Genomic DNA, 22,304 nt, shown 5'->3' on the forward strand with positions numbered 1-22,304 from the left:
GGGATAAAATGATCAGGGGTAGGGATGAAAACTCAGTTCCTGTTTATTTACAAAAATATATATGTGTATATATATATATATATATTAAATCATCCCCCAGTGCCCACCTGCCCATTATCTGCTTGACTTACACCCACCTCCCTTTTTTAAACAGAGGCGTGTCCTGGGCACAGAGACATAGTCCTGTAATAGTGGACAGGGGCAGCACCAGTAGCCTACATCGTGTAGGTTGAAGAAGGGCCGAGTGACTGACCATGGCCCTGCTCTTGAGCCTTGAGGAGGAGGGGCACTGAGAAGTCTCCTCCCTGACATGACCACTCAGTCCTTAAACCCTTGAATACTGCAAAGAATGCGCTTCTGGTGCCCAGGCAGAGTGATTCCCATCTGTGTCAGGTCCCTGTAGAAAGGAAGGGAGGCTTTGAGTCTGGAGGCTCAGACCCCAGCCCCCCTATCATCTCAGAAACCCCAGCTCCAGGTCCGTACTCAGCTGTCAGTTCCAGCACACACTCCATGGTGTCCAGCCCGGCCGAGCGGAAGTGCAGAATGTACCGCTTCATGCGGATGGACTCAAGCCACTCAGACACGCTTCGATAAGGGATTCCATCTGAGCCACTCAGGCTGGGCAGCCGGAGAGTCACCCTGTGGGATACCAGGCTGTGTTGGTTATCTGCAGGTGCAGGGCTGGTTGGCTTTGGCCTTGACATCAGCAGTGGGTCCTGAAGCTGGACACCCGGCGGAGAGCTTGTGGAATGAGCCAGCCATTGTCTGGACCCACTTCCTGGCTGGTTTCCTGGTGTGCTTAACAACTGCTGACAGTCCCACTATGTTGACAGATCTAGTAAAGGTGGCTGCTCTGAGACTGTCCAAAAGAAATGGATCCCAGCCCATCAGAGATGAGTGTGTAACTGGCTGAGAGAAAGCCGAAGGCAGGAGGCAAGGCCCTGCAGCTGGGTGTGGTCCTGCCCTCTCCAGGGTGGCCCCTGAGTCCTGGGAGCCACCTCCACTTGCCTCCTTCAACCTCTGGTGTTATGCTTGCACTGGGACACCCACAACACAATGCGTGTTCCTGTACTAAAGTCAGCCAGAGCCAAAAACCATTAGCAAAGTAAATCTACTGGAAGAAAAATACCCAACATTCCAGAAAGATTAGCACATGTAGTCTCCAGCGTATGAGGAGTTGTGCTCCAAAAGATAGTTTCAAAAGTTAGAACTTGGAACATGTTTTCTCCCAGACAAGGTTATATATGGTGGTTTGATACTGAGGCCAGGAAGCTTGGCTGGTTTACCCGATAAAGCATTTGAAGCAGAGCCTTGCCTGGCTTCCCTTTCTTGTTCTTGCCACTCATGCTCTACATTTGGCCATGTTTTTGGTAAAATGCAATTGTGACTATAATCCCTCCCTTCCATGGGCAGTTCTGAAAAACTAGTTGAGAGTTCCCTGCATGCAAGAAGTCCAGCCTGAGGGGTGCTTCTCTTTGATGACCCTGGCTGCTTCCCCAGCTTTAGCCCAGACTGCATGTTGCCTTCATCTTGTAGCATTTGCAGTCTGCCAGCTCAGCTTCTTGACTGGCTATGTGATGGGAGTGCATTCCAAGGCTGGGACAGGTGCCTACCGTCCCCACCCCAGCCTCACTGCCCAAGCTTCCTGGAGCAGGTACCAGACCATAACGTTGCCATAAATGCAGTGGCCATCACAGAGACCACACCAGGGTGCACTCTAGATTTGTTAAATATATAAACCTGTTCCACGGGGAAGGTGACACATCCCAAGTCCCAGACAGCCAAAAATCTCCCCAGGAAAAACATCAAGTCCTAGGTCAGTTAGTGCATTGGGGTCTGGCTGTAATTTTCTGTAGTATGGTAATCTACAATGGCTGCTTTGAGTTCTACTTTATAAAATTCTCCACACACACTCCATCTCAGTGTGTTTCCAGATCTGGCCTCTGAATTTCCCTGCTCCCCCCCCCCCCCCGGAATACCTGGGATCGAAGTTGGCAATGGTCCTCAGGGAGTAGGGATCGGCAAGCAGTTTCTCCAGCTGTCCCTGCAGCTGGGCGAAGGTGGGCCGACGAGTGCGTTCATATGCCCAGCAGTCCTTCATGAGGTCATACAAAGGGGCAGGGCAGTCCACGGGAGGGGGCAGCCGGTAGCCATCCTCAATACTTTTCATTACCTGCAAGGGGAACATGGATGCCCCTAGGGTCAGAAGCCCACTTGGAGGCTCAGGAGTAAACAGCATTCAAATAAGGTCATTGCCATGAAACAGTCCTGACCAGGGTAGGAGAAGTAAAGAGGACAAAGTGTGAGGATGTAGGAGTGCAAAAAACAAAAAACAAAGAAACAGACCCCAAACAAAACAAAACAAAAAGGGTCAGTGTGAAATAGAGTTACCTGTGAAAATGTACCGTGGGTTGGATTTGGGAGATGAAGTTTGAGTCAGAGATGCTATGGGGAGGAATGTTCCAGACTTACCTCCTGATTGCTCATATCCCCATAGGGCTTGTCCCCGAAGCTCAGCACCTCCCACATCACAATGCCGAAGCTCCACACATCACTGGCTGTGGTGAAGGTCCGCTGGGCAATGGCCTCAGGGGCTGTCCAACGGATGGGAATCTTGCCCCCCTAGGAAGGCACAGGGGAGACAAGTGACATGCATGGGGCATAGGCAGGTGAAGTTATTGTGGGCAGGAGACAGGTTACTGTGCCCATACAACCTCTGTAGATAGGAATGCATGCAGTGATGCATATGAACATGTATGTCGCATGTATGGAACTCTAACCTGGGTTTCATAGGTGCCACCAAAGTCATCTAAAAGGCGAGTCAGGCCAAAGTCAGACACCTTGCAGCACAAGTTCTGATTCACCAAGATGTTCCTGGCAGCCAGGTCCCGGTGGACATAATTGTGGTCACTGAGGTAGTTCATGCCGGATGCTATGCCATGTAGCATGGCCACCAGCTGCGCAGGGGCCAGCTGGTCTTCCCGATCCTGCACCATCATGAATGAGTGGGTCAGGAGATTAACAGGTCTTCTCTTGCCAAGATTCAGGGCTCCATGGCACATCCCTCTCCCTGGATGGTCCTCTGTTTCTTACCTTCAGGAAAGCATCTAGGGCTCCATTTTCCATAAATTCTGTGATGATCATGATGGGCTTTCCTGGGACACAAGAGTGCATGCCATGACTCTTCCTATCCTTGGCAACACACCCCCGCTTCCAGTGGGTGGATGCAATCCCTCCTTCCCTTGGACTCCCCTCTAGCTTTTAGAGACCGCTGCTCATACTCTTTGTGATGACGCCTTCCAGATGCAGAATGTGTGGATGGTTGAATTGGCCCATGATAGTGGCCTCACGGAGGAAGTTCCACCACTGGCCATCTGGGGACGTGTCTTTCAAGGTCTTAATAGCCACAGTTTTGCAATCTTGGCGGGGGAGGCTCAGAATCCCTCGATAAACTTCCCCAAACTCCCCTGGGCAGAAGGAAAACAGGATTGTGACCCAATGCACCATGAGGCAACCTAGGATCAGACAGTGACTCCCAGTGATGACTCTAGAACTGTCCTCTGAGGATCAGAGGACCAGGGTGCCTGTGCCTTGCCTCTTGGCTCAAGAGGGAGGACTGGAGCTGTCTGTCCTGGGGAAGGGTTACTATGGAACCAGCATAAGCTTTGCAACCTGACCTCCACTGTTCTTCATGAGTAGCACAGCACCTGGCTTAAGTAGGTGTTCACTAAACACATCCCTTTGCAGTCCAGGGCTTCGTGAAGAGCAGGTTGGTGTCCAAGTGACAAGGAGGCTGACCCTTGCTCCCTCTGTTTTGTGCACTCCTTGACCGTGGCTTAACTGGGTTGGCTACACAATCGGCATGTACACTGCCACGCTTTGTTCTCTGTTTAGATCCATTTCCTCTGGTGGCTTGAGGGATCAGGGCAGTGCACGGATACTGGGCCATTGATGGCATGGAATGATGGCCTTGGGGGGCACTGAACCTCCCACTTTTGGGAACCACTTGAGAGCAGCCTTGGCCAGACAGCAACACATTTGTGTTCAGAAGAGGATGCATTTAACACTCTATTGGAAACCCCCAACCACAGAGCAAAGCGTGTAGGAAGCAGGGGCTACCCTAGGGCATCTGATGTGGAGTTTTTATCATAAACCCAGCGATTCAAGGAGACATAGTGTAAAGCATGTGCGAACTCATCCAGAGCTCCGGGAAGAGACCAGATGGGCTCCCCAAGTGAGGCCAGCAGGTAGGGGTCTGCTGGAGGCCTGTGCTGCCACACAGAGGAAGCAGCTATTGTGCATGGCAGGGCTCACCTTCTCCTATGACCGTGTCCACGATCAGCCAGTCTGGGTCCAGCTCTTGGGTGAAGTCAAGGGCTCCCTGTGCAGGGTCCTCATAGGCCTGGAGGTCCACATAGGGCTTTAGCCACAGCTTGTCTTCTAGGGAGGACAAGGGTGGGGACTCAGTCACAGCAGCACTCATTTCAGGGCCCAGGGTTGTGGAGACCAAGGAGGAAAAGCTAGGACTAAGCTCACATCTTTCCATACTTCTCTGCTCCAGGAGGCAAACTCTGCTTTGGTTCAAGAGGGAGGTCTCCATTTTTTAAGCAAAGAAGCCTCCATCTCAGCCTTGTTTCCTCTTTGTCCTCCAAGCTCCTCTGTCTCTGTTCCCTAGGGTCCAGAGCAATGGGCCAGAACCCAGTGCCAAGGAGGAAATTCCCTGTTCCAAGTTACCCAATCTTCCCATGGCTCATGACCCTCACTCTTGTCCCTGTGCCACTCATCAGGCACAGCTCATCTGCTTGCAGACAGGGCCCTCCCACCCCTAGCCTCTTGGAATCCCATGTATCACCCCACCTCCTGCAAGGCCACCTGATGAGGTGTCAGACAGAAAACCCACTAGCCTCAGAATATATCAGTCCCCCTCCTGCCAGGCCTCAGCCCCAGTCCATAGACCTGGCCACCAGGGTTGGACGGAGGGAACAGCCCAGAGTCCAGAGTGGCCCTGTAGCAGCACCAACAGCCAGCAGATAATTGCATCAGAGCTACTGACGGGCTATTAGGGCAGAGTTAATTAACCAAAGTTAATTAGGTGACAAAACACAAGAGCCCTAGGAAAAATAAACCCAGTCTGTACCCCCAGAGTTGATTTGGCAAATGTGGGTCCCTTGATCGCTTTCCAATGCAACACACACACACACACACACACACACACACACACACACACACACAGAGACTCACGCACACTCAGGTGCCTGGCTCACCCCGATCAACATCGGTGACTCGGTCCCGCTGCCTCTGTTGCCGCTGGCGCTGTCCTCTCCTGTAGGGGTGGTGCAGCTTCTTCAGGGTCCCAGGACAACCTCAGGGGCCCAATGGGCTACGGATGAATTTCCCCCAGAAACAACTGGGACTGGGTGTGCGGGATGGGCACGGAGAGTTTTGGGAGGGCACAGGAAGGGCTACTTTGGGGCCACTCTTCAGGCAAAGGGACACAGAATGGGTGGGGAGAGGGTAGGACCCAGCACCTCGAACGGCAGATGTAAATCCCAACCAGCAGAGCTACGCCAAGCAGCAGCCCAAAGATGATGGCCACAATCTCTCCTCCGGTCAGACTCCTGGAAGCTGTAGAGGTGGGGGGTCAGGAAGCCTGGGGGCTCACAGCCCATAGGGGTCCAGGGAGTTAAAACTCAGGGTGCTGGCTTCACCCGGGGTCAGGTCTCTCAGTGGGTATCAGATACATGTCTGTCCTCATAAGAGGGAGATGGGAGTTGGTGTTTGTGCATTGTTCATGGGTACAGAGAAAAGAAAGTGTCCCCAACAGGATTAGGAGCTGAAGTGATTCTGTGGGACAAGAGAGTTTGGTAGAACAAGGGGAAACCCACCTGGTGGGGGACTCGTCCGAAACTCATGGTCAGGGGAGAAAGGTCCAGGGCCCAGTGGGGTCAATGTGCGCACTCTGACAATGTAGGTAGTGTCCGGCTGCAGTTTTGTCAGTAGGACCCTGGGCTCCAGAACCATTTGGTACCATTCTTCATCCTGCAGTGTGTGTATGGGGGGGACTTGCGTTAACTGGGCTGTGCTGAGCCAGGCCCCGGTGGAGGTGAAGGGCAGGGGAAGGAGCACACGAGAGAGGCTGGGTAACATGGCCAGGATGGGGTTCTTTGTAGGCTTTTGCTGTGGATGCCCCCATCTGCACCCCAGGCTAGGAATTTCATCATGTGCCCACAGACACAAAGGACACCCCCGCCCCAGCACACACACGGGTAGCCTGCTGACCTGGTGCAGCACGTGCAGCTCATAGCTCAGGTTACCCCCAGGGCTGCGGGGTCGAGACCCCGCCCAGGTCAGCTCCAGCTGCCTTGGTTCTTTCTTGACCAGCCTCAGAGACAATCCCGACAGTGACTCTAGGAGTTCACAGGGACGGAAATGGATATGGAAGCAAGAGGGAATGAGTTAAGCAGCAGTTCAACCACTTTCTGTCCACCTCTGGCCCTTGAGGTTTCCAGACCTTAGCCTGGACCGAGTGCCTACCTGCCTGGCCCATGTTGATCCTGAGGGAGGCACTGGCTGGGCTGGAACTGCTTAACCTAGACACTCCGTTTTGGGATTTGATGTTAAAGGTGTAGTTGGCATTGGGCTCAAGGCCTTCAACCTTCACAGAAGGCGTGGTAAGCTCCCTGGCCCCTGGGGAGAGGTGCACACCTGTCCCACAGGGCTGACAGGGTCCCCCATCCTGTGCTGTGCCCCGACACTGCAAACACTCCACACTGTATTGCACATCCTGGCGTCCGCCCATATCGGTGGGGGGCTCCCAGCGCAGGGAGAGCTGAGTCCCTGATACAGAGAAGCTCAGGTTTCCAGGAGCAGACGGAGGGCCTAGAGGAGAAGAGTCATCGGTAGGTGCCAGTTTCAACCTTATCTGACCCACAGACTTCCTTACATTCTCTCAACTCAGCACCCCAATTTCCAAAGTCTCCCAAAGGCTTTGATTGGAAACTGGACTTCTACTGAAGAGAAAGCAATGTAATCACTTTCTGCATATTCCAAGGAGAGCAGGGGTCAGGGGAGTGGCCACAAGGAATTGTCTGTCACCCTGGACAGTATCCAATATCTGATAACTCCAGAAATTCTGACCCTAATGAAGGCTGGGCAGAGGTTCAGCACTCCCTCTTGAACTTGTTCGATGGACTCACGTGTGCAAGCCTCCTGGTGGCCCTCCCCAGGGGCTCGGTAGTGACCACTTTCACAGGTACAGACGGTGGCCCCCTCAGCATCTGCTGAGCTGTGGTGAGGGCACTTGAGACAACGGGATGTGCTCAGGTCTGTACGGTAGGAGCCCCGAGGGCAGGCTGGAAAGAAAAGGGTAGGCCACTCGTGATTTCCAGCTCCACTCTCTCTCCACCCCATTCATCACACGGGGAACACCTCTGCAGAGGCGTCCCCAGGGCTTCTGGGCACTCAACTGCACAAGAAGCAGGGTCAGTACCCTTTCCTGCTTGGCTCCCAGGAGGCCCTCCTGAGCGGTCCTGGGAGAGTCTCATTGCTTCCTTCCTTACCAGTGCATCCCACACCGCCGCTTCCTTCCTCATAGCCCGGCTCACAGAAGCACTGGCCCACAGGTACCAACCACTCGCCGTCAGGGCTGCAGTGCATTCGGGGTACAGCGGAGGGCCCAGCGCCGACCTGCGCATGTGGCAGGCAAATCCCCGCCACTTCGACCAAACTGCCGGGCCCAGGAAGGGTGTCAGGGAACTGGGCCAAGCCGTGCACAGTCTCAGGACAGCGCTGGTAGAACACTCGTACAGACACCAAGGCTACACAGGCACCAGGGTTGTGGAAGGCGAGGTAGAGACCACGGCGGGTGAGGTGGCCCAAGGAGCAGCGCTCCACGTTCAGCTTCACGGAGCCAGACGCCTTGTCGCGGATGGTGAAGCTCTGGTCTGCAGCCACTGTGGTTACCTGGGAGGAACGAGGGGAGGAGAGGGAACGAATGAAGGCCATACTTCATCCCCATATAACAGAAATGGATGGCTGTTGGCTTAATACAGATTGATCACCCCTGATCTGAAAGTCCAAACTGAAATGTTTCCAACTCTGAAACTTTCCGGGCCTGATGCCCTTCATGGAAAATTCCATCCCTGACCTCAGGTGGCTGGTCACCGTAAAAATGCAGGTACACTGAAAACATTGTGTAAAAAAAAAAGAAACACAACGAAAGATATTGTGTGAAATTACCTTCCAGCTATGTGTATAAAGTGTGTAGGAAATACGAATGCATTTCATGTTTAGAGTTGGGTGCTCTAAAACATCTCATTTGGCACAGTCAAATACTGCAGTCTGAAAAAATCAGAAACACTTCTGATTGTAAGCATTCTAGATAAAGGATACTTAAACTATAATTTACAATTGAGCCAGTCATGACTGGTGAGCTTTTTATGTATAAGGTACCAGGTGGAGCATTTTGTCTATGTCAGTAACCCTGCGAGGTGAGACACCGTATCATTTCTATGACCAGATGAGAAAACCAAGTCTAGGAGGAACTAGAGACCTTGTGTGAGACCATACAGCTATGCCACGATAGCGCTACAACTGGACTCTAGAAAGTGGACTTCTTTTGGCTTGTTTTTTGAAACAAGGTCTCACTATGTAGTAGAGGCTAGCCTCGAACTCAGAGTGATCCTCCTGCCTCAGCCTCCCAAATACTGAGATTACAGGTGTGTGCCAGTACCACACCTGGCTTTTTTAATTTTCGGTATCAGGAATTGAACTCAGGACCTTGCCAGGCAGGCGTTTGTGCCGCTGAACTAGATCCCCACCTCAGAGGAAGTAGGACTTTATAATTCATAAAATTCCCACTATTGGAAGGTGTTCCTAACCCTGCTGCAATGAGATGATCAGTTATAATTAATTTATTACTAATAATAAACTTCACAACTTTTCTCTTTGGAGAGGAATGAGAGCATGTTCCATAATAATATGCTCCTTACTGTTTTGCATTTCTGTTTCCTGAGTTAAGAGGTTGCTGGCAGGAAATTGCCCTACCATAAAACTCTCACTTCAAAACTTGTGGGGTGGGTTGCAAATGAATATCGTACCAAGATGGCTAACAGACAAAGTCTAAGTATATCTGCACCACACTTCCTTTTGCTACTGTGGCAGCTGGTCATCTCAGTGCATGCACGTCAAAGCCTTTGGGACAGACAAGGCTAGTCCCACAATCACTTTTTGATGAGGAATTCAAAGCTTGGAGCCCTTAGCAGGAACAGTAGAGGGCTACTCACATCCAGCCTTTCTGGTTTCTACTCCCACATTCTTTTCATTATCCTACACCTGTGCTTCCTTCTCCTCTCTGCCACATTTTATCCTTTCTTAGCTGAGCAGGGTCATGGTAAGGAGCCAGGCAGGGTTCAGTGGAGGCCTGGGATGACACACAGGGGCATCAGTACCTTTTGGAACAAGGGTCGTCGCAGCTGGATGCCCACATCCTGGTCACTCTCCATGTACAGGAGGTTGAAAGTCTCCTTGCAGCCCGGAGGTCTGGCTCCCCCAGGGAAACTCTTGCAGTCGCGCACAGTGAATTGCAGTTCTACATGGACTCGTGAGGCTTCCTCCCCTCGGTAGATCCAGTTGGAGCGAAGCCAGTGGTCTGTGTCTCCATTTTCCTGCAGTGGGCAGTCCTGGTACATGTACAGCGGCGTCTCATTCAGCATCTGTTGCACCTCGCTCCACTGTGGGGAGATCATCAGAGTTAGAGACTAGAGCTGATAAAGACCTGCCCAACCTGATCCCTCAGCCCCAGGATAGTAGGTTAAGTGTTTAGGGTTGTAGATTGACTTGGTCATAAGCTAGGCAGAAAAATAGCCCCTGAGTTAGCCTCGCTCCCTGCAGTTCATCTACTCCAACTCTAAAAATAAAAATACCCATTCATCAGCAGAAGTGTCAAAGGCAAAGCTCATTTAAAAACTTCTGTAGCTGTGCAGAGAGGAGGATCCTGGCCTTTGGAGACCAGGAACAACTACAAAACTTCACTACAGGCTACTCTCACCTTTTCCAATATTCTTTCCAGTTACGGCCATTAACAAATCAATTGAAAGAGTCAGCTGGACTCTCAGGCACTATCAGGTCCGACAGTTTGAAAGAATTTTAAAACCTAGTAAAAACAGCTGAACACTAACACAGCAGTTACCACCGGTCAGTCACTATCCTAAGCACTTTCTCTGAGGAAGAGAGGTGGAGCGACTTGCCCAGTGGCTGAGTGACCTGCTCAGGTGTGAAGAGCAGAACCATGAAGCCAGGCGTTGCAGGCTCCAGAGTTTACGCTCTTAATCATTACGCCTCTCTGTGTTAATTACACAGAGAAGAAATCAAGATGTACACAGAATAAAAAGGTTAAATTCCATCTCCTTCCCTCCATTCCCAGAGGCAGCCATTGTTAACCACTCAGAGTAAAACTTTGCAGAACCCTTTCAGCATCTTCACAGAAATGTCTAAGTGCTTCTGCGTTGAGTTTTTAACACAAAGGAGATCCAACTGGTGTTGTCCTGTAGGCTACTTTATGTTTTAACAAATCACGTCTTTCTCTACAATATTTTCCACATTGATTTGCAGTGTCAGTGTCAAATATCACATACGTGGGGATGTTTTTGGACTTTCTGTTCTGTTCCATGGGCCTGAGGATTCTTGTCAACACCACGTATTTTAACTATTATTGATGTTCTGATATCTGCTGCTAGGATGTGTCTACCATTTCTTCTTAAAAAAAAAAAAAAAACAAAACTTTCTCATTCCTTAAGGTGCATTTATTCCAGATGAATTTAAGAAAACAGCTGTCAAATTTTACAAAATATCCCTTTAATATTTTGGAGGCCATCTCATAACCTGATAAAACCTACCACCTTAATACAGACAGTCCACTTTCCCAGGGAAGTGGGACTTTATAATTCATAAAATTCCCACTATTGGAAGGTGTACTCTACTACAGTTCTCAAATTCTCCCGCCTACTCTAAGCTTGATGGAAAGGCAAGAAAAAGCATCATTAATGAAAAATTTTGGTAGTGTGATGGGGCAGAAATATAAGCTGCTGTGAGGCACACACTTCTGCATTATGCTTGCAAGTTCAAAGATGGGGCAAGGGGCAGCGAAGTTGTCAAGAAAAGCACCTGGAGCCTGCACCTGCCAGGAAACCATTCTGGGTGGAAGAAGGCACAGGCAGGGCAGGTTGACGGGGTGGTGGGTGGTCAATCTGCACCTCCATAGCCAAATTGCCAAGGCTGCAGCTGGAGCTAGAGAAGCAGATGTTCTCAGCTGTAACGGCTTCTCCCAGTGCCAGCAGCAACAGATGGGGGAGAACCAGGAGCAGCATTAAGACTTTTCACTCACCACTCAGGCCCTGCTAACTGCTACATGGGGGGCGGGGCTGGACTCTGAGTGCATACATATGTGTGTGTGCGTGCGTGTGTTTGTGTGTGTGTGTGTGCGCGCGCGCGCGTGTGTGCATGCTTTGAGAAGTAGGGGCAAGCAAGGTAAGGGGTGCTGGCTTTTTCTTCTTGCCTGAAGACTGCAAGCCTGTTTTCCCAGCAAGATTGAGAAAAGGTCCTTCCTGTCTCCCTGACCCAGTTAATAAAGAGCTATGTCAGTGGGGGTGGCAGGGGCCCGTGGGAGGCAGCAGATGGAACTGCAGCCGTTGTTGTGGGGTGATGAGGTGCTTTATGAGACGAGGCGCCTATTAGGGCTGGCCTAATCTAAGCTTTCCTAAACGGCCCCTTCTGGAGGATATATTATGGTTTAGTCTATTAACTTTAATTACAGGCCATTCTGTGGGACATCAGAGAATGAAGCCAGGACCCTCAGACCCAGAGGGGAGGAAACCAAGTAACTCTGACCCAAGAAAGGGTGGGTGGAAGTCTGAGGGACGGTGAAGAAGGAAACATCCAAGGAACATGGTCCAGGGGAGCAGTGAGTCTGTCCATTGAGGCAGCTCTGGTGGCTCTGTGGCCAGCTCTGTTGAGTGGTAGCAAGGGTGTTCTCTGGACTTCGTGTCCAAATACACTCTCTGGACCCACCTACCACTGACCTCTGCTCACTTGGTCTGAGGGACACCCAGAGAAGGAACGGACTTAGAGCAGACTCTTGGTTCTCCAACAGCTGTTATAGCTGGTGCTCAAGGTGCCTACCTGGAAGGAATGGACACCCAGCCAAAGGCTCTGACACCCTGAGGCGAGCAGCTTTTAACATGTGAAGAATGTGATGGAAGCTTTGTCTTTCCTCTCAAGTACAAAATGTCCACTTATGGTTTTGAACACACTTTTATGGAGTTCCTGACCCCCTGAAACCAACTCATGCAACTCCACTGGGATGAACATAGCTAGGCCCCAGGATATTTCTACTCTTTCAGTCCCTTCCCAAGCCAGGCCCTGCTTGGGGTCTCTCCCTGCAGGAGCCTTCACCCCAAGCCTCACCCAAGGAGTATTTACCAGGAGGTGGGGGGAGGAGTGAAGCCTGACCCCCCCAAATCCCATTCGGGAGGGAGGCGTTGACTCAGCCTCCCCTCCCCCTCCAGGAGGAGACACTTCCAGTTTTTCCTGCTCTTTTCTGTTCCTCCACCCACTTTTCCCGCCCCAATTCCCACTGGCCTTCACCCTTGAGCCTCCCCAAATCCTTCTTCCCAACACTTACCCCGTCCTCTGGGGGGTCCAGCAGCCAGCCCAGTTCTCCTTGTGCCTTGCTCGTGTCTACCAGAGTGACTGAGGGAAGGGGAAAGGAGCCTGTCACCCTTGAGGGAGCCGTGCAACCCACATTCCTCTCGCTGGGGCCCTGGCGTCCACATTGCTTCCTAACATCTTTGACATCCAGAGGCTTGAGGGAGCAGGAGGACAGCGAGGAGGAGTGCAGAGCTAAGGGATTACAGGGTGTTAAGAGTGTAAGAGAGCTGGGCAGAGTGAGGCAAGCATTGGAGCACTGGAGCTTTGAACAAAGTCAAGACCAAAGGCATGATTCCAGTAGCTCCAGGAAGGATTTATCCACTGGGGTCCGAGGGAGGTTGGAAGGTGTAGGCCGGACCCCATCTGTTGCACAGCTGCAGTGGGGGTTGGCAGGGGGACTTGGGTTCTGCAGCTGCTCAGCAGGACCCTGGAAAGTCCCAGAGGCTGACTTCTACTTTCCATGGCAAGTGGCTGGGGGTATCATGTGGAAGTGCAAGGCGCAGCTCTGATTTGGGGATGTGGGGGACCCAGGGTTTGGGAAGCAGGGGACACCGTGAGAGCTTTTAGGTGCAAGGTTTGACCCCGCTCTATACGGGAAGCCCTGGGTCTTGAGTACTAACCCTTTTCCTCGGGGTCAGGTCATCCTGTCGCCCAGCCTAGATTGGCCAAAGGTGGCTTCCACCTCGTATCAGAGGGGCTCTGGTCTCGCTGCCTGGGAATGAAGGGACCCCCAGTGGCCCAGGCTGGGTGGGGTGCATGCAGCTTCCTGGCAATGGTCAGGCACTCCTACCCCCATGCAAAAATTGCTGGCCAGCAGGGATAGGGTGTCTGACCCGCGAGAGCAGCAATTAAGGGTTAAAGAGCAAAGAGCAGCCTAGCTAGTCGGGGAACAGAAGGAAGGCTGGGCGCAGGGCCTGCAGAGGTACGCGGCTCCCCAGGGGAAGGGCACGGACGGGCAGGATGGGGTCTGTACCTTCCTCGGCGCGTGCCCCCGGGCGCAGCGGGGCACAGAGAAGTAGCAGCGGCAGCAGCCCAAGCGCCCGGGCCCAGCGCCGCTCCATGGCGCCGGCCGGGACCTGGGACCTGGGCCCCGACGGCTGGGCCAGGTCGCGAGGCGCAGGGCAACCGGGCCGGCTGGGCGGGGGCGGGGCCAGAGCCTGGGGGCGGGGCCAGAGCCTCGGGGCGGGACCTTGGCCTCACCTGGTTCACCTTCTTAAAGGGACAGGAGAGCAGGAAGGAAACTTGTCCGACAGGTACCAAACTTGAAAACCTGGAGGCAACTTGACCGGAATGAGACTGCAGGCGCCGCCTAGTGGGTGGGACCTGACATTGACTCACCTTTCTCAATTTTGATCTTAACTCCAATCCAGTCTTGATCCACCCTGGTCTTACCTCTGATGTGACTACGCCCCTGTATTCCTCCTGCAGCGTTTGTGCAGACCCTACTTCTGTGACAGACATCAAGAAAGGCAGCAATGAGAGAGGGCTCTGTCCCCTGGTGCGGGAGGCTTAGCCAACCACAGTGCAAGCAGGTGCAACCCTTAGCAAAACAGTTGGGGACAGTGGGAAAGTGGGAGGAGGACAAGACCAGCTCTGCAGAGAGGTGTGCCAGGGAATCTTGGGGAAAAGCTGCCTGAGCCCAATTGTCAGGCAGAGGTTGGGAGAGGCGTGAAGGAGCTAGATAGGGAGCCTGGAGGAGCACTTGGAAAATGGGGAGTGGTGAAGAGACCAGTTTGACTGCTGGGGCCCAGATTTGTCTTGGGAGCCAGGGCAGAAGGACAGGTGCGGGCCAGTGCAGGAAAGGAAAGGTCTTGGTAAACAGGCGAAGGCGTTTGAACCTCGTCAAGCAGCAGATGTGGTGATCTGGGGACGGTTCTAGGCACAGGTGGTGGAGAAAGAGAGCGCTGGCTGCTACCTGAGCCCTTTCTGGTGATGTAGGGCCCAGGCCCTCCTGTTTTGTTGGACACTGCCTTATTTATGTCCTACATAAATCTCTGCTATACATGCCTTAAATTCTGAAAGCACCATTCCACTCCGTATGGTAAAATAGGCCCTGGACAACATTCTTAGTCTCAAGAATGTTGGACTCAGGGCCTCAAGCTTGCACGCAGATGGCTAAATAGGAAATGGGAGCGAACCCCACTGGAGGTGCAAACAGAGACACAGTGACCCCCAGGGGAGTGATGCGCCTCTGAAGGCTACTCCTGCAGCCCCTCTTTCTGCCATTATCCCTTTTGGGGAACTTATTTACAGCTTCCTAACATTAACATTGTTGCATGTTTTCCTCACTGAAGGAAGGGAGGTGGTGAATCATATTTATTTATGAGTTAATTCTCTCCCCTTTTCTTTACAGATATATAAGATACCCCCTCCTAAAAGAGAAACTCAGCCCACAATTTTTTGGCCTCATCTATCTTTATTGAGATATATAAATAAATGTAATCTGTGTACATTGTTTAGAAAAGTCATGTTGAACAGAAAGGTACAAAATAGAAAATAGAACTTCCTCTCTTCCCACTTGTTACTGTCCACTCACATCCTGTTAACAACTACATGCTGTCCTGTTGCTGGTTTCAGTGTGCCCTACCCTGTGCACACCGTTACATATTTTCTCTTCCCTCCTTCTCTGTAGCCCCTACTTGCATGGTTTTAAACTATGTATCCAGAGGGGATCATGTAATACCAGGGGCCTCTTTTCTGATGCTAAGGGATTTGGGAAGCAGGGGGGGGGGGCTCATGCTGGCTCTCTGGGGTCAGAGCTGTGTGATTTCAGCGGAGAGGAATGGGTGTAGGGTGCAAAGCCAGCGGAAGGGGGGATGGAGCAAGGGTTGGTCAGTCACTGCTAGGAAATAAGCCAGACTGTGGTGAGGTAATGCATGTGCTTCTTGCTGTAGTTTGTTAAAATTAGAAGACCCCTGGGACCCTAGAGGTTTGGCAGGGGGGAGGTGTGTGCTGCGCGGTGAGAGGTGGAGACTGCAGCACTGGAAGGAAGCCCTGCTTTTGTTTTTGTTTGACTTTCTATGTGGGTCTGAAAGTCTCACATACGAGAAATGAAGGTCCTTCTATTCTCCTTCAGGATAATCCCAGTTTCACATTTTTCCATACCTTGCTGCCTTTAGTTTTGGTCTCTGTCTTGAAGGAATGGCACAGCTGTGTTGTTACTAATATTCATTATTTATAGTTTTTGGGCTCTACCTTTTCTGGTCCTGAGGGATCTCTAAGGCATTTCCTAGGATGATCCTGGCAAGGGCAAAGCAATAGTGTTTCTGATTTAGAAGACTTAGGCCGTTACTGTAGCATTGTCTCCTTATCTATAAGTCATGCCCAACTCGTACAGTGTGTGTGATGATCAAAAGAGGAGAAAATGCTCCCTTAACTATGAAGTACCTAGCAAATGTTAATCTAGGAGAAATGGGAGAGGCTAAGACTTGTCTTCCAGAGCAAAACAACCTCTATGACTAAGATATCATTTTTTCCCCTTTAAAATCAGCTATATTTTATAACCTCCATAAAATAAATTGCATCTTTCCCAAATGGACAGTTCAGGGGACTCTGACCAATGCATCTGCCGTGTTACCACCTCAGTCAGGACAGAGAATGCTTCCATTCCCTAGAAACCTTTGCAGCACCTCTTTGACTCAGTGCCACTTTGGGCCCTGGGGGTTTGTCAGTATAGATGTGTGGCTTTTTCTAGAATCTCTGGGAGCCAGCTTTTCCCCTTCAGCATGATGCTCCCAAGATCCAGATGTCCGCTGCTGTTGGCTCCATTCCATTGCTGATGAGGATTATGTGTACAGATACCCTAGGATGTCCTTAGCAATTCAAAGTCAAAACTAACAATTCTTTCTCTGCTTTGATCTCAGAGGAGCCAGGGCATCCTGACTTCCCAAAAGGGCTCCTCCCTCCTGTATTCAGAACCCAGTGTGGCTGTTGTCTTCATTCAGTTGTCAGGTAGGAAAACTCAGTCTCTATAGCCTGGGGTCTTCTGGGCTCCAGCTAGTCCCTCCCTGCAGCTTTGATCTTAACACCACTGTTTAAAAAATTATCTTCTACTTTCCTCCTAGGCTGACTCCTTTCTGATCTGGGATAAGGTGAAATTACAAGAACCTGTGTTAAAGCCTTTTTAGCTATAAAGCTCAGGTTAAGATGAAACTTACAGCACCACGATGGTAACCCAGTAAACTGCTGGTAACCACGATGCAATTTATGCATCTGTAATTTATCTATAATTTATCAGATTAGTATCAGGTCTCCCAGCAAGGGCCTCTGTGGATGCAATGAAAATAATTTGTTGGTTGCACAGGGCTGGCCCACACTTGCAGGCAGCAATGTTTGGGAGACTGTGTGGGCAGTGGGAGGAAAGAACCAGCTCTCCCTGGAGCAGCGTTCCGGTGGTTCTACACATCTTTTGATCACAAGCCTGGCTGGGTGCTTCCTCTTCCATTTTGTCTGTCCTCTGCCTATCTCTCCTCTGATCCTAGTTTACTATCAGGCATGGGGCGGGGTAATAATAGTTACCATTTATTACTGCACCTACGCATGCTGTGGGGCACTTTATGTACATTATTCCACTCACTTCTCACACCAACCCTTTGAGGAAGGTATTATTAGTCTCTTTTATTGATGCAAAATCCAAGACACAAGTTGTATAAGTTATTTGTGCAAAGTTACTCAGTTGCAGACTCAGAATTTGAACCCAGTTCTATGTGGCTCCTGAACTTGTGGTCCTACCTAACCCCTTTCTCTGGGTTTTAAGAACTAAAGATAATGGGAAGCATTTCATTTTTGTCTTGAGTTCTCTTCCCCTATGCACTCCAGGTAGCATATGACTTAACATACTGTGAATTAGATTTGTTTGGTTATGACATGGAGTCATCTGAAATGTTTTCTTTGGTGTTTGAATTCTTTCATTGCCATTATGTGTGTGAGATTTGTTCACACTTTTGTGTTCCACTCTCAAAATGTATGATTCATTTTCATGTATCAGTTGAAGAACACCTTATCTTTAAAGGCCTCTTGATCTATGGTTAAATGTTCTCTATTTGAATTGATATACTGAGTGAGTTCTGTGGTTTATCTACCTCGTTTCCATGTCTATGAGGTAAGATTAATCCTCCCACAATGTACTTCCTCCTATGAGGTACTTCCATTTTCAAAAAAAGTTTTTACTAGGCCAAATGCTCATTAAGAGATTAAGTATATGCAGAGGTGTTTGATATGTATTATGTCATCCCTCCCAAAATTCTTCTCTTCCAAGTGATTCTGTAATGAGGAATATACCTGATATTGTTTAGGTAACTGAGTCTCCAGAAATAGGACTTTCTGTGATAGAGACAGTTTTCTTTGAAATGTAAGAAGCAGTGTTACCTGTTAAGTATTAGTATTCAAAAGCTGTGTGATCCTGGGCAAATCATAGCTGTTTTTGAGCCTCAGCTTTCTCATCTATAACATGGGGTGGTGTGATGATGATATGGTTTGAATATATCCCCCCAAATGTCATTCGTGGGAAATTTAATCCCCCACTTCCTGCATGTTCTGTTTGGAGGTGAAGCTTTAGGGAGGTGGGATTCGGTGAGGCTTTATAAGAAGAGAGACCCAATTTAATACCCATGCTCTGGCTCATCATAGGACACTGTCTGCTATGCTAGATGCAGCACAAAGGCTCTCACCAGTTGTGAAGTAGAAGTGGGTGCCATGTTCTTAGACCTTCTACCCTGTGTAGTCATGGGCTACATAGATCTCAGTTCTTTGTGCATCACTCAATCACAAGTATGTTGTTACAGCAGGCAAAGAACCAGTGGAGCCAGGAGGAAAAGATGTCTGTCAAAGACATCTACTTCACAGCATATGAGGCAGGTGTACACATGATAGAATATTTGAGCACCCCCCCCCCCCGGGATGACCATGTAATGCTAAGAGGCAGCATTTTCACTTCTGTGTCAACCTAAACAGGTTTATTTGCAAGGTAAGTCTGAGAAAACCAGCAGTAAAGTCTGCTAGAAGAAGAATGATGCTGATGAGCATGAGTTCCTGACTTAACCGATGTTTGGGGGAGCTCAAATCTCAAAAAGCAGCCAAAGAAGACTGACCAAGGAGCTAAGAGAAATCACTCTTGATCCATTTACATTGTGAAGCATTTAGAAAGGAAATACCACATTACTGTTTTTGGGATATATTGCATTTCTTCCTGAATTTACTTTTTGAATCTTGTATTTCTACATTATTAAAATTCTCCAAAGCATTTTGTTTGTGCTGAAGACAGAGAATGGAGAAGCTGTGATTTTTCACTGCATCCCAGAGCAAGCTTTGCAGAAGAGGACACTCAAGTCAAACAATGCAGAGAAACAGCCACAAGGAGGAAGATATAATTGGTTCTGGAGCTGATGGGAGAGAAACGGGGTCAGGAGAATGGGTTATGCGTTACATTCAAGTGTATTCAGATGTAAGGCTTTGCTTCCATGGCCCCTTACCTCTTCTCTCAACAGACCTATCATACTGAAATAAAATAAAACCAATTCACCATAATCATCCTTTTATTTCAGTTTATTTCTGGATCAGTGAAATGAAAATGTAAAGGGGCTGTGACTTAGGATTCCTCGTGATAGCATTAGTGTGTGTCTCATGACAAATCACTGTATTTCCACTGTGATTTGCTTGTCTGATGGCCTGAGATGACAGGACTGCTGACCTGAGGAATTAATGCACTTGCTGATGCCTGAGCAGGTAGGAGGGCAGGAAGGAGAGGAAGAAAACAAGTATGTCTTAGTGAACTGGGGCATGTCAGAAATTTAATCACAACAAGTCAAGACAAGTGTCAAGCACTGGAATCCCTGGAGAACACAGCCATAGCTTGGTTCCTTGTCAAAAGGTGGGCAGTTGGATCTCAGGGGAGGAAGAAAAAATGGCAAATGCATCATGGTTTAAAGTGGACTTTAGCTAGCATGGGAGAGGTGGCTGAAATAAATCATCAACTTTGTTTTCCAGATTAAATCAGTTTAGTTTATTCAAAAAATGTACAATCTCATTGCTAATCTGAGCTAGAATTTCTAGCAATTGACTTCCACAGAGGGCTAGGAAAAAATTGGTATAAACCGAATTAGTTTTAAAATGACAGGTAGGGGACCTCCTTATGGGATGTGAATTGAATTTCACATTTTGCTTGGAAGTAGTTATTTATCAAAGGATTCTAACAAGCAATTATAATTTCTCCTCACAGATCCTACTTAGAAAGTTCCTATTAAATTATGCACACAAATACACATTTATTTGTTAGCTGTACGCACAGATAGCAACCCACCTTTGATAAGAAATTAGTACACACAAATCCAAATCTGTGTGAGTTTAGAAGGAATCTAGGCTACAGGTTGTAAAATGTGAGAGCCACCTAGTGAGAGAACTGGTAACTGCATCTTTGAATTCCATGTATGTTTTGCAGGGATAATTTCTGTTTGTAACAACTTTGCATATCATGGGAATATTTGTCAACATGATGTGAAAGTGACAGTGATTATTGTATATTCCAATTATAAAGGTGGCTATATTTTTAGTTATAAAGTCACTTTCTTTTTGTTTTTGTGCTACTGAGGGTTGAACTCAGGGTTTTTACCTTGAACTACATTCCCACTCCTTTTTTGAGACAGGGTCTCCCTACATTGTCCAGGTTGGATTTAAGCTGGCAATATTCCTGCCTCAGCCTCTAGGACTGCTAGAATTGCAGGCATGTTCCACAACACAGGGTGAAAGTAGCTTTCTTTTTTCTTTCTTTCTTTCTTTTTCTTTTTGGTCTTTTTGAGAGGGTCTCACTATGCAGTTCAGGCTAGCCCTGAGCTCACTTTGTAGTCCAGGCTGATCTCAAACTCACAATGATCCTCCTGCCTCAGCCTCGGAGTGCTGGGATTACAGGCATGTGCCACCACACCCTGCCGAAAGTAGCTTTCTTGACTTCATCATTCCAGTAAAGATAACCTTCTGACTTTGCAATGATGTCTTACTATTGGAGTTTCTGCTTTAGACACATAAAAAGCATAAACCAAGTCTTCTAGGAGGTGCTGGCTAAAAGGGAAAGACAATCATTACTTGCCTGTGTCTGTTAGGGTGTGAGCTGGAAAGACATGCCTATGGCTAAGTCAGCCTTTTCATGCTATAGCTCCATATCCTCAGGACAAAATAGCAGTTACGAAAAAGTAGATGCAGTTTTCTTTCTTCCATTTTCCCGTTTCATGCTCTTTTTTTTCCTCCCTCTCCTCTGCCTCTTTCTCTCTCTGCGTCTCTCTTTCTCTGTCTCTGTCTTTGTTTTTCTCTTTTCTCTGTCTCTCTTTCTTTCCATTCCCTCTCCCTCTCTCATTCTTTCTTTTGTTTTAATGTTCTTGGGAATCCCTATATATCAGATTAAAATCAAGACCTAAATCCCATTGTACTGTGTATTCTATTTGCTTAAAATTTGTGTGTTTTAAGAGCAACTGGGGATTAATGGAAAGGACGGTAAGTAGCGTTGGATTCAGGTTCGGCAGAGTCCTGGCTCTCCCTGTCTCCCAGGTGTAAGATGTTCCACGCTTCTCAGCCTCTCTGAGACTGAAAGTTTTCAGATGATTCATTTATTTTTTATGGTCTCATAACCTTGGTGGTGGGGAGATGCTTCTGAATAGAAGGCACCTTTGGTAGAAACAGATATAAAGAGCTATGAGTATACAGGAAAAACTTCACTGAGACCCTTTTAAAAGCTGGGTGCCATTCTGAGCACTGGGGAATCCACTGGTCATTGGCAAAAGGACTGTCTCACAAACTCTGAGCTAATGTTCTGGTGGAAGGAGTCAGAGAGTACCTATCTATAACAAAAACCTATTTTACAGATGTTGATAAATACCATACTGGAAGAAATATTAGAGCAGGTAAGGGTAAGGGAAATTGGAAAGACACGAGAAGGTGTTTATTATGTAGGCATAGTGAGTTTTGAGTAGACAACAGAAGTGGGGAACGAATGAGCTATGGGAAGGGAAGGCAATTTGGGAGAAGAAAACCATCCTTATGTCCAGGGCAGGCCTGCAGATGGCCTCTGTAGAAGATGGCTGAGGCCAGCGTTTCAGGTCCGCACGTACAAGGGGAAGGTGGTGGATATTGGGTGAGGAACAGCACGCCCAGAGCCTTCTAGACCTTCTAAAAATTGGCTTTGAGTGAGCTAGGGACCATTAGAGGGGGTCCAGTCGAAGGAGATGCCCATTCTGACTCATTCTTGATGAGTTCACCCCAGCTGTTGTGTGGAGGGTGAACAGAATGGAGTCTGGGGTGGAGACTGGTGAAGAAGTGGGGACAGTTTAGATGGCTGCCATCCTGGGCAAAACAAGAGAGGAGACGTGGAGCAGAGTGTCAGTGGGATGTGCTGGGCTGATGAGAGTCAGCAGAGGTGGTTTCAGGTCCAGGCAGGCAACAGCTTGATAACCACACAGTGGGAAATGGCGCTGTGCCCAGGTACAGCTGCGCTGCAGCGTGGTGTGACAGGCTGGGGTGAGGTGAGCAGGAAAACCGGAAGGGGCGCTCCGGAAGGCCGGATGGGGTTGGCCGGGGACGCCTCGGAGCATTCTTTTTTCATAACCTCACATGAG

At 49.1% G+C, this 22,304-nt stretch overlaps 1 protein-coding gene and 1 long non-coding RNA gene across 2 annotated transcripts; one reads left to right on the top strand and one right to left on the bottom strand.

Annotated features, from left to right (window-relative positions):
• Window positions 1–25: 25 nt before the first annotated feature.
• Window positions 26–13,836, bottom strand: Epha1 (EPH receptor A1). The gene is made up of 18 exons (XM_003475244.3): window positions 13,679–13,836; window positions 12,680–12,747; window positions 9,450–9,731; window positions 7,560–7,962; window positions 7,197–7,352; window positions 6,535–6,879; window positions 6,280–6,407; window positions 5,886–6,039; window positions 5,529–5,625; window positions 5,265–5,323; window positions 4,315–4,440; window positions 3,282–3,467; window positions 3,094–3,155; window positions 2,781–2,987; window positions 2,473–2,622; window positions 1,980–2,173; window positions 484–639; window positions 26–397 (listed from the first exon to the last, which is right to left on the bottom strand). Exons 1-18 carry the CDS (start codon window positions 13,764–13,766, stop codon window positions 319–321), a joined length of 2,940 nt encoding a protein of 979 aa, XP_003475292.1. The 5' UTR covers window positions 13,767–13,836; the 3' UTR covers window positions 26–318.
• Window positions 13,599–19,220, top strand: LOC134476448 (uncharacterized). The gene is made up of 3 exons (XR_010048099.1): window positions 13,599–13,627; window positions 16,569–16,656; window positions 18,945–19,220. It is a non-coding gene; the product is annotated as an uncharacterized LOC134476448 (long non-coding RNA).
• Window positions 19,221–22,304: the final 3,084 nt, after the last annotated feature.

This window comes from Cavia porcellus, unplaced genomic scaffold (genome assembly GCF_034190915.1).
Source record: "Cavia porcellus strain 051 isolate PalLab524CR breed Dunkin Hartley unplaced genomic scaffold, mCavPor4.1 scaffold_6, whole genome shotgun sequence".
Taxonomy (NCBI): Eukaryota; Metazoa; Chordata; class Mammalia; order Rodentia; family Caviidae; genus Cavia; species Cavia porcellus.

What these genes read in the sequence shown, in the direction of transcription:
- Epha1 (XM_003475244.3), bottom strand. Translation starts at nt 13,766, where the DNA reads ATGGAGCGGCGCTGGGCCCGGGCGCTTGGGCTGCTGCCGCTGCTACTT. An exon ending in AGCTGCACGTGCTGCACCAG is followed by an intron (nt 6,040 to 6,279) that starts GTCAGCAGGCTA and finishes CACACACTGCAG; the next exon opens with GATGAAGAATGGTACCAAAT. An exon ending in ATTGCCAACTTCGATCCCAG is followed by an intron (nt 640 to 1,979) that starts GTATTCCGGGGG and finishes GGTATCCCACAG; the next exon opens with GGTGACTCTCCGGCTGCCCA.